General features: G+C 43.2%; 1 protein-coding gene across 4 annotated transcripts in view; it reads left to right on the top strand.

Annotated features, from left to right (window-relative positions):
- LOC137524292 (RING finger protein 112-like) overlaps positions 1 to 13,771 on the top strand; it is a 368,236-nt gene that overhangs the window by 239,225 nt on the left and 115,240 nt on the right. For all 4 annotated transcript variants that reach the window (XM_068243990.1, XM_068243989.1, XM_068243993.1 and 1 more), the window contains one exon: positions 3,798 to 3,881. In XM_068243990.1, coding sequence (XP_068100091.1) covers positions 3,798 to 3,881 — 84 coding nt within the window. The remainder of the gene's footprint in view (positions 1 to 3,797; positions 3,882 to 13,771) is intronic.

Here is a 13,771-nt window from a genome sequence, read left to right as displayed (position 1 = left end):
GAGACCCTTGGATGCCCGCCCTCTCCCCAGGTGAAATGAGTTTAGGGATACTGATGTACCCCTTACCCATTTCCACAAAAGGCTTGATTCACAAAGCAGTGATAACTGTTATCACAGCTGTGAAAAAGTGCTTTGCCCGCGTTTTAGCGCATTTTCTCACGAAAAACTGTTATCCTGCACAAAAATGTGTGATCGCACAAATGCGAATTTTTGTGCGTAATAAGTTTTCACGCAAAATTTTGCGTGAAGCACTTTTCACAGCGTAATAAGTTATCACTGATTTGTGAATCGAGCCCAAAGAGTTAAAAATGAAATGAAAACACACAACTATGAAAAAAGTCCTTTATTATCCTACCTAATAAAACCCGTGTCTCTGCGTCCCATGTCTGTGTGTCCCTGCGTTTTCACTACTGCTTATGTGCCGCATGGACAGCTTTTGGGCGAGAGTAGGACAGCCAGGGTGGCCGCCGTCCGGGCTGACGTGTGTGCGCGAGCGGGCATGTGGGCGTGTGCAAGTGCGGCAGGAGGGTGGCGACAGAGATGGACCTATCCATAAATACTTACCTTTGTTACTCCCACAACACCCTGCTCAAATGACAGTATCCTCAAAAATATGCAATTGATTGCAATTACTGATAATGCAAAGGCATTACCCTGCACATGCTGTTGCTTTAAATGTATCAGGAGGCTCTATCTGCAGCCACTTCAAAGACAGGTGCTCTTTGCCATGGTGCACATAGCGAACATGTTGAGACACTTGGTTTTGGGCCTTGCAATATATGATAATGCAAAAGTCCCTGCACGTGCTGTTGCTTTAAATGTATCAGGAGGCTTTACCTGCAGCCACTTCTAAGACAGGTGCTCTTTGTCAAGGTGCACTTAGTGATCATGCATGCAGAGACACTTGGTTTTGGATTTGCAATATCTGATAATGCAAGGGTATCTGCAAGTGCTGTCGCTTTAAATATATCATGAGGCTCTGGAATGGAACACAATTTTGAGAATGGACGAATTTCCAAAATTCTGATTTGTTTGTGTTACGTAAACGTTTGTAATTACGAAAAACAATTGTAATTACAAAATTCCCCATAAACGTGAAATTTCGCGTAATTTTGTGAAATTCCCGAAATTTTAATTACAGCTATAACCGTAATTTTGCGAATTATGCAAAATTTTGCACAATTGTAATTAGGTAATTACGCTCATCACTACCAGCACGCCCTCTCTGCGGCCCACCCCCCTGTAACAGTACACCCCCACTAACACACAGGGCACCCACAGCACCCTGCTCTAGAACACCCCTGGCCACCCCTGGACTGCCACACTGTTAGCCCCCTGCTGAGCAGGGGATAAAGTGCGACAGTGCAGCAGAAAATAACTTGCTGGGTGATAAAATTGCTAAAGCAAATGATTTACAGCCTGGCCGAATAATTTGAACTGATTAACGGTGCTGGCTGTCACCTAATTTTAACCACTTGAGGACTGCAGTGCTAAACCCCCCTAGTGACCAGGCCATTTTTAGTAATATGTGCCACTGCAGCTTTAAGACTAAGCTACAGATCCGCACAACACAGCATACAAGTGATTCCCCCCCCCTTTTCTCCCCACCAACAGAGCTCTCTGTTGGTGGGGTCTGATCGCTCCCCCCATGTTTATTTTTTTTAAAATAAATATTATTGTTGTTGTTTTTATTTTACAAAAACCCTGTTTTTTAATTAACATCCCTCCCTCCCTACAGCCAGCCAATTATGCCGATTGGCTGTCATAGCCTTCTGCCTATGAGAGCCGATCGCTCTCTTGTCCCCCAGGGGGACAGCCGTGTCACACGGCTGTCCCCAGTGCAGCGCTGCTGCTGATCGCAGCGCTGCACAGAGTAAATAGACGGCGTGATCGCCGTCTAACAGTCTCCCGAGCGGCAATCGCCGCTCGGAGACTGAAGAGGTGGCGGAGCTCTGCCCCCAAGCAGGAGATGCACATGCACCCTGTGTGCGATCTCCTGCAAAACAGAGCCCCAGGACTTTACGCCGATCGGCGTTAGGAGGTCCTGGGGCTGCCGCCACGGCCACGCCCATCGGCGTGACGCGTTCGGCAGAAGGTTAATATCGCTAGTGAGGTTGTGAATTGCATGGGGCCCTATGGTTCACTTATTTGCTATTTATTTATACCGGTCATTGATATGCAAATATGTGAATTTTGAGGATGTGAGAGACTAAGGCCTCGTTCGCACTGGGTGCGTTCAGAAAACGTATTAAAACGCATGCATTGATGCGTGTTTCAGTGCGTTGCAGTGCGCTTTTTTTAAGCAGACCCATGCATTTTACATGCACTTAAACGCGCTTGAACACGTTTTGTTTTGCATGTTTTGCTTATTTGATGTAGCAGTTGTCAATGAAGATTGTTTTTTTTTAAATTGGGGTAATAAAAACATCTCCAAAGCGCATTGTTATGCGCTTCTGTGCTCTAAAAAAGCATACCCGTTCACTTGCATTGCTGTGCGCTTCACAGCGCAACACACAGAAATGCATGCAACACCACGTTTGTCAGACAGTAACAAAGCTCATAGATGTGAACGTGGTACATTAAAATCAATGGAAAAAGCTGTACCTAGCAACATGCGCAGCGCAATGCACTGTGAAAAGCGCACAGCAACATCCCTAGTGTAAACGAAGCTGGAGATGGATTTAACCGTTTGAGGACCGTGGTTGAACCCCCTAGTGACCAGGCCATTTTTTAATAATTAGGCCACTGCAGCTTTAATGCCTTGCTACAGGGCCATACAGCTCAGCACACAATTGATCCCCCCCCCCCCCCCCACACACACACACACACTTTCTGCTTTTCTGCCCACCAACAGAGCTTTGTGTTGGTGGGCTATGATCGCTCCCCAAATGTTTATCTTTTATTTTTTTTACAAAAATGTATTTCTATTTTTTAATAATAAAGCAATCTCTTTTTTTTTTTTCTTAGTCCTCCCTCCCATACCCCCTGCCAGGCAATCAGTGTGATCGGCTGTCATAGGCTTCAGCCTATGGAAGCAGACTGCTTCCCTGCCACCCATGGGGACAGCCGTGTCACACGACTGTCCCAAGTATAGCGCTGACGTAGATCGCAGTGTTGTACACAGTAAATAGATGGCGGTTTCACCGTCTAAGAGTCTCCTATCGGCGATTGCCGTTGGGAGACTGGTGACGGTGCGGAGCTTCGTCATTCAAGCGGAGATGCGCGCATTGCCGCACGCAATCTCCTGCAAATCCCTGCTCCAGGACTTCGCCGTTTGTCGGTCCTGGGGCTGCCGCTGCGCTCGTGCCCATTGGTGTGAGGCGGACGTTAAGAAGTTATATACTTATCTTAATTATTGATCTAATTGGAAGCAGGTTTACTCATTATTTTTATAACCAGTTTCTTTCTTCTTCCTTAAGGTGGCCATTAATGATGCAATCCTCTGGACAGTCCATTGTGTGATTCGATCGTGATACCGATTGTAAACCGTTTGGGCCCACTTACGTAAGGAAAGCTGCTTTGCAATTTGATCACATCGAGGGAGTTGATCCATTTTTCAGAATGGTTACATTAATCTGATCAAATTGCATCAGATTGGCCCAAACAATTCAAATTTGATGATCGATCGCCTGGATGATTGCATCGTTAATGGTCACCTTTACATAGATATTCACAAAACTTATGTCATGAATTATCTTTCCTTAATTATTTTTAGCTCAACTATCAAAGCAAAGTAACAAAGTATTTTTGCCATGATAATATGCATAATATATTTAACTTTTATTATTTGATTACAGATCCGCTTTTTGGTGCGTGACTGGACAAATTCAACTGAATATGGCAGTGATTTTGGTGAAATTAACCTGGAGGAAGAATTACAGGTGAGTGTAATTGTGTAAAGTGGGTCAGAGGCAGGGTGAGATTCACCATAAGGCACTTTTAACGAGTGCAGCCGCGGCGGACTGTATCGCCACCGCGGCTGCTTCTGGGCCCCTGTCCGTCTCTCCGGCATCTAGGACGCCGGGGACGGAACTATCTTTGCCCTGCAAGGTCGCTGTCTCGCGCGGACGCGCGCATAGACAGGACCTTTATTCAAGGAGGTGGCTCGTCAGCTGACCTGCTGGTCAGCTGACATCAGAGGAGACTCACGGCGCCCCGGATTGGCTGCTGCGGGGGGCGTGCCAGTGAGGTCTCCTCTGCTTCTTAAGCCTTCGGGCTTCAGTCTGGCGCTGTCTGCTGTTGTGTATACTTGTGTGTCAGCGCTCAGACCTTAGACTAGTTCCGGTGTGTTTTGATCTGGGAGGAAACCAGGGATTTCACACAAGACTAGGAACTCTGTTTATTGTAGTGAGGTTCCAGTTGATGATAGATGTATATGCAGTGTTTGCAATATACATGATCTTCTCAAAAAATTAGCATATTGTGATAAAGTTCATTATTTTTTGTAATGTACTCATAAACATTAGACTTTCATATATTTTAGATTCATTACACACAACTGAAGTAGTTCAAGTCTTTTATTGTTTTAATATTGATGATTTTGGCATACAGCTCATGAAAACCCAAAATTCCTATCTCAAAAAATTAGCATATTTCATCCGACCAATAAAAGAAAAGTGTTTTTAAAACAAAAAAGTCAACCTTCAAATAATTATGTTCAGTTATGCACTCAATACTTGGTCGGGAATCCTTTTGCAGAAATGACTGCTTCAATGCGACGTGGCATGGAGGCAATCAGCCTGTGACACTGATCAGGTGTTATGGTGGCCCAGGATGCTTCGATAGCGGCCTTAAGCTCATCCAGAGTGTTGGGTCTTGCGTCTCTCAACTGTCTCTTCACAATATCCCACAGATTCTCTATGGGGTTCAGGTCAGGAGAGTTGGCAGGCCAATTGAGCACAGTAATACCATGGTCAGTAAACCATTTACCAGTGGTTTTGGCACTGTGAGCAAGTGCCAGGTCGTGCTGAAAAATGAAATCTTCATATTCATGAAGTTTTTCAGCAGATGGAAGCATGAACCCACTTTTGAACCAGAAACAGTGGCAGAAGCGCCTGACCTGGGCTACAGAGAAGCAGCACTGGACTGTTGCTCAGTGATCCAAAGTACTTTTTTCGGATGAAAGCAACTTTTACATGTCATTCGGAAATCAAGGTGCCAGAGTCTGGAGGTAGACTGGGGAGAGGGAAATGCCAAAATGCCTGAAGTCCAGTGTCGAGTACCCACAGTCAGTGATAGTCTGGGGTGCCATGTCAGCTGCTGGTGTTGGTCCACTGTGTTTTATCAAGGGCAGGGTCAATGCAGCTAGTTATCAGGAGATTTTGGAGCACTTCATGCTTCCATCTGCTGAAAAGCTTTATGGAGATGAAGATTTCATTTTTCAGCACGACCTGGCACCTGCTCACAGTGCCAAAACCACTGGTAAATGGTTTACTGACCATGGTATTACTGTGCTCAATTGGCTTGCCAACTCTCCTGACCTGAATCCCATAAAGAATCTGTGGGATATTGTGAAGAGAAAGCTGAGAGACGCAAGACCCAACACTCTGGATGAGCTTAAGGCCGCTATCGAAGCATCCTGGGCCTCCATAACACCTGAGTAGTGCCACAGGCTGATTGCCTCCATGCCACGCCGCATTGAAGCAGTCATTTCTGCAAAAGGATTCCCGACCAAGTATTGAGTGCATAACTGAACATAATTATTTGAAGGTTGACTTTTTTTGTTTTAAAAACACTTTTCTTTTATTGGTCGGATGAAATATGCAAATTTTTTGAGATAGGAATTTTGGGTTTTCATGAGCTGTATGCCAAAATCATCAATATTAAAACAATAAAAGGCTTGAACTACTTCAGTTGTGTGTATTTGAATCTAAAATATATGAAAGTCTAATGTTTATCAGTACATTACAAAAAATAATGAACTTTATCACAATATGCTAATTTTTTTAGAAGATCCTGTACATCTATCTATAGTTAATTCATCATTGCATTATTCTGTATTGATTTCCTGTGTATGACTCTGGCTAAATTCTGACTCTGATCTTGTTCTCTGACCCTGTACTTCTGCCTATCTGCCTTACTAGTTGCCGAACCTCTGCCTGATTTCCGTTTACTCTCTTGTCTCACGATTCTGTACCGTTACTTACCTCTCTGTTGCCGAAACCTGCCTGTCAGACCACTCTACTCACCAGTGGGCCCTCGCCACTGGTTAGGTGCTAGCTTCACCAGCGTCTCTGGTGAAGTTATTCTTAGTGCAGTCCTGGTTGTGTCTCCTAGGCTGCAGTACAGTCTGACTCACCCACTCCTTGGGCGATCACTTGGCTGTAGTGCAGTCTGACTCACCTGCCCCTGGGCTGCAGTGCGGTCTGAACCGCCTACTCCTTAGGCGACCATGAATTACAGTATTGTTTGTACGCCTGCTCCTCAGGCGACCATTAATTACAGTATTGTTTGTACGCCTGCTCCTCAGGTGACCACGAGGTTGCAGTGCTGTCTGAATCACCCGCTCTTCGGGCGATTCTGTATCTCAGTGCCAGTATCCCCAGCTTGCTGGGGTTTGTACTTGATCATACGGGCAGTACACTGATAGTATCTCACCAGTCTCTCTGGTGAGGCCTCGCTACCTGTATAAGTTGGTGTGCTCCCCTTTCTCTGTCAGTCAACCGATAGTACCTCACCAGCCCCCTGGTGAGGCCTTGTTATTCTATTATAGTTCTGAACTCGGTTACTACGGTCAGTGTTTCTATAGTGCCTCCCCAGCACCTCTGGTGAGGTCTTGTCAAACTATACAGTTACCGTATCTCTTAATACGTTCCCAGAACCCTCGGAGGTCTGGCCGTATTTAGTAGTACCGTGTAGCTAGTGCCAGCCAGCACCTCTGTAGGGGCTTAGCCTTTGTGGTTTCTGAAGCTCATCAGCCCCACTGATGAGCACCGCTTATTTATTTATTATCCTCATCTACTCCACTGGTGAGGTATAAGCTTAGAGATTCATGGTACCTTCTCAGCTCCTCTGGAAGGTTTAGCTATAGCTGTCTGAGTCACTTGTGTCACCTTTCCAGCTCCACTGGAAAGGTCTGAGGTAGCTTCTTGCTGCCAGTTAAGCTAGTTCCTTGTCAGCTCCTCTGATAGGACTAGCCGGTCTATTTCTGTAGGCTACCTAGTAGACCTTCCAGGCTATCTGGTAAACGTCTGTTATTATCTGTCTGATTGGTTCTTGTCCCTCGCCAGCACCCCTGGCGGAGACCAGCCAAACTATCTCTGTGTTCTCTGTCTGTATCCTTCCCAGCCCCACTGGGGAGCCTCTTGGCTAATCTGTCTTATTTGTGTCCAGATTGTACCTTACCCATTCCTCTGGTAAGGTCTTCTAAAACCATTAAAGTTACAGTTGCACCAATCACTACACACTCTACTCTGGGTCTTGCTATCCTGGTATTATTGGTGATTCTGCGGATCACACATAATCAGGTATAGCGTCTGCATTATTGGTGATTCCGCAGATCATCAACGGATCAGACATCTGAGTTGTGGCACTAAATCGTCACAGCACTGTAGGCACGTGCCTACAGGTGCCTTATGATGGAAAGGCAGCTCACTACCCTCCCCTAGTGCCTCCTTCCCTATGCAGAGTCCTGATGGGTGTGAATAAGAGGTTACTCACCCTTCTCTCAGCATTCCACTGATGAGATCTCCCTTCAGTCAGGGGCACCTCTAGCAACTTAATACTGAGGTTCCTCTAGCTACCTAATACTTGAGGGCACCTCTAGCTACTTAATCAGTAGCGATGCATTCGGGGATGCAGAGGTTTGCGGCCACACTGAGTCCTCTGGACCAGAGGGGCTCATTGGGGGGGGGCTCCTTTTTTCCATCTTATTGGCTTTGCATTGGTGCTATGCTGGTAAAGAACACCTTTGTGTTCATGGAATAGTAGTAATCTTTCTCACTGTTTCCTTACTCTGATTACACCTCTCTGACACTGAAACTGTCCTTGGTAGGTTTTGGGGCTTCATATCAATTGAGCGATTGGCGCCCCATGCAAAACTTGCACTGGGGCGGCAGCCCCAAAATCCCCATTTATGCCACTGTACTTGAAAACGCAGCGTTTTTTCCTGCCAATGGTAGTCAATGGGCCACATCAAAAAAACACATATAAAAAACGCATGCGTTTTTTATGCGTTTTAACCTCTTGAGGACCGTAGGCTTACACCTTCCTAGTGACGAGGCTATTTTTTACAAATTAGGCCACTGCAGCTTCAAGGCCTCACTGCAGGGCTGCACAACTCAGCACACAAGTTATTTCCCTCCCCCCCTTTCTCCCCACCAAAAGCTCTGTTGGTGGGGTCAGATCACCCACAGGATTGTTTATTTATTTATTACAAATATTTATTGTTTTTTTTTATTTTTTATAAATATACCTATTTTTTTAAATCATTTTCTTATCCCTCCCCTGCCAGCCTATGATAGCAATCGGCTGTATATGACAGTGGTTCGCTTCTGTCTCCTCCAGTCACACGGCTGTCCCCAGTACAGTGCTGCTGTGGATCGCTGTACACAGTAAATAGACAGCGGTTTCGCCGTCTAACAGTCTCTAAGCGGCACCTCACGCCCATTGGCGTGAGGCGACCGTTAGATAGTTAAAACAAGCATTTTTAAAAACGCTGGTTTTGTTACATAATTTTTAAAAAATGCACATAATGAAAGTCAATAGTAATGCAATGTAATGCGTTTTGTATGCGGTTTTCATGCGTTTTTATGGAGTTTTTTTGTTTTTTTTGTTTCTATGATGCATTTCCGCTTCCTGTTTTCTTCCTAGTGATTTGCATAAAACGCATGGAAAATGCATACAAAACGCATATGCGATTTTATATATGCCAACTGCAAACGTGTAAAACGCATGCAAAACACTAGAAAAGCGCATATGCGGAAAAAAAACATAAACACACGCACAAAAACCCGCCCGTGACAAAACATGACCTTTCACGCACAGCCATGTGTGCACCCAGCCTAAAAGGTTTTTGAATGGTTCTGTTGAATCTGAGTTGTTTCATGGTGAACTTTTGCCTCAGGTTCGTAAAAAATTTCACCTGAAACAAATCCAGATTTGCAGTGATTCTGACTTCACAAATTTGTCCTGTTCACCCTTAGTAAGTTAGGCTCCCTTAAGGACCAGAGACTGCTGGTACGGTAACCCAGCTTACTGACAAATTGCCGCAAAGATTTACTGGTCACGCTGCTCTGCCCCCACTACAGGTCCCTCTCTCTGCTGTCACTAGGACGGCAGAGCTGTGCGAGCAGGTCCCAGGGATTTAGATACTCGTCTACAGCTACCACCACCGCTGTGCATGCTCCTTTCTTGTTGCAAACAGTTCCCATTCACTAATCTAAGTGCCTTTTATCAATGACCACCGGCATCAATGAGATCTCGTGGTCATTGATAAAATGAAAGTGAAACCACATGACTTCCTTTGTGTATTGTTCACAGTATAAATAAGAATAAGGGGGGAGGGGGAGGTAGAGGCATCTAGTGGCCAAATTAGTAAGTTACACTCTAATACATTAAATTACACACTTATACATAAATCCCAATTTAAATTAACCTCCCCCATTCTCCCATAGTTGCAAAAATAAAACATTTGCATATTAAAAAAAAAATACATAGTTACCTTAGGGAGTCAACTTTTTTTAATATGTATGTCACAAATGTATTTTACTGTTATTTTTAAAAATAAGGGCTTGTAATTAGTGACGGATGCAAAACTGAAAAAGTACACCTTTATTTCCAAATAAAATATTGTCACCATTCATTGTGATGGTGAGCAGGTGCTCCTGTTGAATCCGTTGTGGTGATGGAACCTAAGTTACCGTTACCTGTAAAGTTTGCTTGAACTCGCAGTAAATTTAGTATACACACAAACACAGTGAGCCAGATTTATCAAGTGTCTGTGACAAAATATTGGTAGGATTTTAGAAATCCATGCAGAACTGTCCCAGGCATCTTAAGAAATCATTAGATAGTGGATAGTGGCTGGATAGTGTAATAGTGGCTGGATAGTGTAATGGTTAAGGGCTCTGCCTCTGACACAGGAGACCTGGGTTTGAATCTCGGCTCTGCCTGTTCAGTAAGCCAGCACCTATTCAGTAGGAGATCTTGGACAAGTCTCCCTAACACTGCTACTGCCTATACAGCGCGTCCTAGTGGCTGCATCTCTGGTGCTTTGAGTCCGCCAGGAGAAAAGCGCGATATAAATGTTCTGTGTTTGATTAGATAGTGCAGATTCCTTCTAAAACTGTTGTAAAATAGGAGGAGCTAGGAAGGTCTCTCAGGCAGTGCAGTGTGTGAGGGGAATTGCTGTTGCTGAGGTAACCAACACACCTGCTGTATTGATAGCAGCTGGAGGCTCTGAGGAGGAATTCAGCAGGGGGGATGAGCACCACACAAATCATGTCTAGTCTGCAGTTCTACATCTGTAGAACTGCTATCAAGCACTTCTTAATCTGCGCCAGTTTAAGGATGGATTTGCACTTTTCTTAACTGTAGTGCAGGTCTAGAAATTCATGCTAAATTGCCACTATTACCTAAGATTTAAGAAGGTTCTTATTATCATGCATAACTGTTCTCCCTGCTGGTTAGAACAGATTAAGAAGAAAAACCTGTCGGCAATGCGTTTATAAATGTCCCCCACAGTGTGCACACAGCGAACCCAGGAACCTGTCTAAACGATTTCGACTCACTAATACATACACAGGATAATACACAATCGGGCACAGGACACAATGCAGCAGGCATGTGGATAGTCATACAAGCAGAGATATACTAAGAGCTACTCAAACAATGCAAATGATAAGCAAGAGGAACACCATAGTTTCCAACTTTCCTTCTTTTGGAGGGACACTCCCTCTTTAGGGACCCTGTCCCTCTTTCCTCCTCACTTGTCTCTTTCAGGGCTGATGTACAGATCTGTGTAAATATATGTATTTTTCTACTGAAAAATGTTTAACCACTTTGCATCCAGACCTTGTTTCCCCCTTATGGACCAGAGCAGTTTTGACGTTTTAGCTATGTCCCTATTAAATAAGCCATAACTTTATCCCTACTTACAACACCTAAATTATCTACATATTGTTTTTTTTTCCAAGACAAACTAGACTTTCATTGGGGGTATTTTGTCCCAAGAAAACATTTTTTTTCTATGCATTTTAATTGGAAAAAGAGAAAAAATGTAAAAATATTTTTTATTTTTCAGGTTTTACCAATTCCAGTAAAAAATAAAGTGCTACAGTAGATAAAAACCATGCCACCAGTATTATGTCCCCCAAGGATAGATATCCAGATGTGTCCCCAGTATCAGCCCCCTCCCCCCCAGTATAGCCAGATGTGTCCCCTGCATTTGCCAACCCCCAGTATAGGTGGGCATTTACAGGCACTTGTTTGTTAGCATTGTTCTTTCACTAAAGTTGTGATTTTTCTTTCAGACCTATTTGGGGGGACTGGCATTAAAGAGGAGCTGTCAGCTATACTATCTCAGAAAAAAACACACATATAAGTAGATAAATACTTGCTCTACTTACATAACACCTGTATTGCACTGTCCACCCTTTGATTTTAGTGATATTTCTACCACTAAAAAAAGAGAAAATCCTTCCTAGCATTTCCCATTTTAAGTGTGGCTATTTTGAAGCCAATCCTGATGTCATTTCCTGCCCTACTCTCCTCTGCCTGATTAGCCAGCCCTTCACTATAGAAAGTGCATTGTCTCAGCATGATAAATATTGGCCAATCAGAGAGGAACAGGTGTGGGAGGGGAAAACGGGCTGCATAAGTTAAGTCTGAGGGGAAATAGAGAAGCAAAAAAGGACAACCCAGCATGCCCTGCAACCTCCTTTTTGTGTACCAAATTTTGTGTGTACCAAATAAGAGTCAGGTAAACTGGGAAATGCTCATTTATCAACTAGAAAAGGAATAGTGATTTTAACTTTTGGATTGCCTGGTTAGCATCCTTATTACTTGTTTACCAGATAAAAATAAATCATTTTTTTTTTTTGTCGGACCGTTACACTTTAACCACTTCACCACTGAGGGGTTTTACCCCTTGACCACCAGAGCAATTTTCACCTTTCAGCGCTCCTTCCATTCATTCGTCTATAACTTTATCATTACTTATCGCAATTAAATAAACTATATCTTGTTTTTTCCGCCGCCAATTAGGCTTTCTTTAGGTGGGACATTATGCCAAGAATTATTTTATTCTAAATGTGTTTTAATGGGAAAATAGGAAAAATGTGGGAAAAAAATTCATTATTTTTCAGTTTTCGGCCATTATAGTTTTTAAATAATGCATGCTACTGTAATTAAAATCCATGAAATGTATTTGCCCATTTGTCCCGGTTATAAAACCGTTTAAATTATGTTCCTATCACAATGTTTGGCGCCAATATTTTATTTGTAAATAAAGGTGCATTTTTTTTCAGTTTTGCGTCCATCCCTAATTACAAGCCCATAGTTTATAAAGTAACAGTGTTGTACCCTCCCGACATAAATATTTAAAAAGTTCAGTCCCTAAGGTAACTATTTATGTATTTTTTTTTAATTGTACATTTTTTTAATTTTTTTTCAATTACAAAAAAAAAAAAAAATTGGGAGTGTGGGAGGTAATGAGTTAATTTTTTGTGTATAAGTAATATATTTGTATGTGAAAAATGCTTTAGGGTGTAGTTTTACTATTTGGCCACAAGATGGCCACAGTAACTTTTTGCTTAATGCGACCTCCGACGCTTGGAGGAAGTACTAGGAGGCTGGGTAAGTGTTTTTTTTTCACAATGATCGCGCTGCTCATCGGAGAGCAGTGGATCATTGCGGGGCTTAGATCAACGAACGGGAATGGATTTTCCCGTTCATTGATCTCCGGGGCGAGCGGCGGGCGGCGTGTTCACGAGCGGGAGTGCGCGCTAGAGCGAGCGGGAGCGCGGGCAGCGGCGGGAGCGCGGAAAGTACGGATTTCTCCGTCCCTGGGGGTTAAAGGATTGAAAAAGGGACGGAGAAATTCGTACGGGCGGGGGTAAAGTGGTTAAAGTTGACTTGTTGTCAAAGTGGGACACTGAGTTTGAAATGTTGACATTTTAGGTCACAAAAAGGCTAATCTATTTTCTTTTTCTTTATCTTCCCTATACTTCTTTTGTTGTTCTTTTCCTTATCTTTTCACTCTTGACTAACCTATTATAAGGATTGTGTGTAAAGGTTTGGCCGCCTTATAGACATATTTTGTAACCCTAACGTGTACAGGTCTTTATGGTTTTGTAATCAACTTTTTGGCCCTATACGTCATAACATTTTTAAGAACTAAAAGTATTTGATTTAATTTTTTAGGGCGGTTTAAACTTTGTAAAGCATTGTGTGATATTTGGCCATCTTTTTGGCTCCATAGTTGAACCCTGTGAGTTTCAGTTGGCATGATTTTGTATGTTGTTAATTGTATAGTTGTAAGGTACTGTATGACTTTATGTATGGTATGGCTAGCGGCCTGTTATCGCCGGCTAGTGCTGTTTCTTTTCTATGTATTGATTTTAATCAATAAGAATATTCTTTAAAATAAAAAATGAGGTTTATAGTAGATTGTGCATCATTTAGTGGCCATATATGACCCAAAGTTTGAATGTTCTGTCTAGTTAGAACGCGATAGACAACTGTGTCAGTGTGTCACTGCTGTCACAAAAATTGTGGGTCACACCTGCAGCCTTCCAATAGCAGTTTGCTCACTCTAATTGCAAGTAAAAAC

The sequence above is a fragment of the Hyperolius riggenbachi genome, chromosome 7 (assembly GCF_040937935.1).
Source record: "Hyperolius riggenbachi isolate aHypRig1 chromosome 7, aHypRig1.pri, whole genome shotgun sequence".
Taxonomy (NCBI): Eukaryota; Metazoa; Chordata; class Amphibia; order Anura; family Hyperoliidae; genus Hyperolius; species Hyperolius riggenbachi.
Note: the sequence above shows the minus strand (reverse complement) of the source record. Positions and strands in the feature narration are given on the sequence as shown.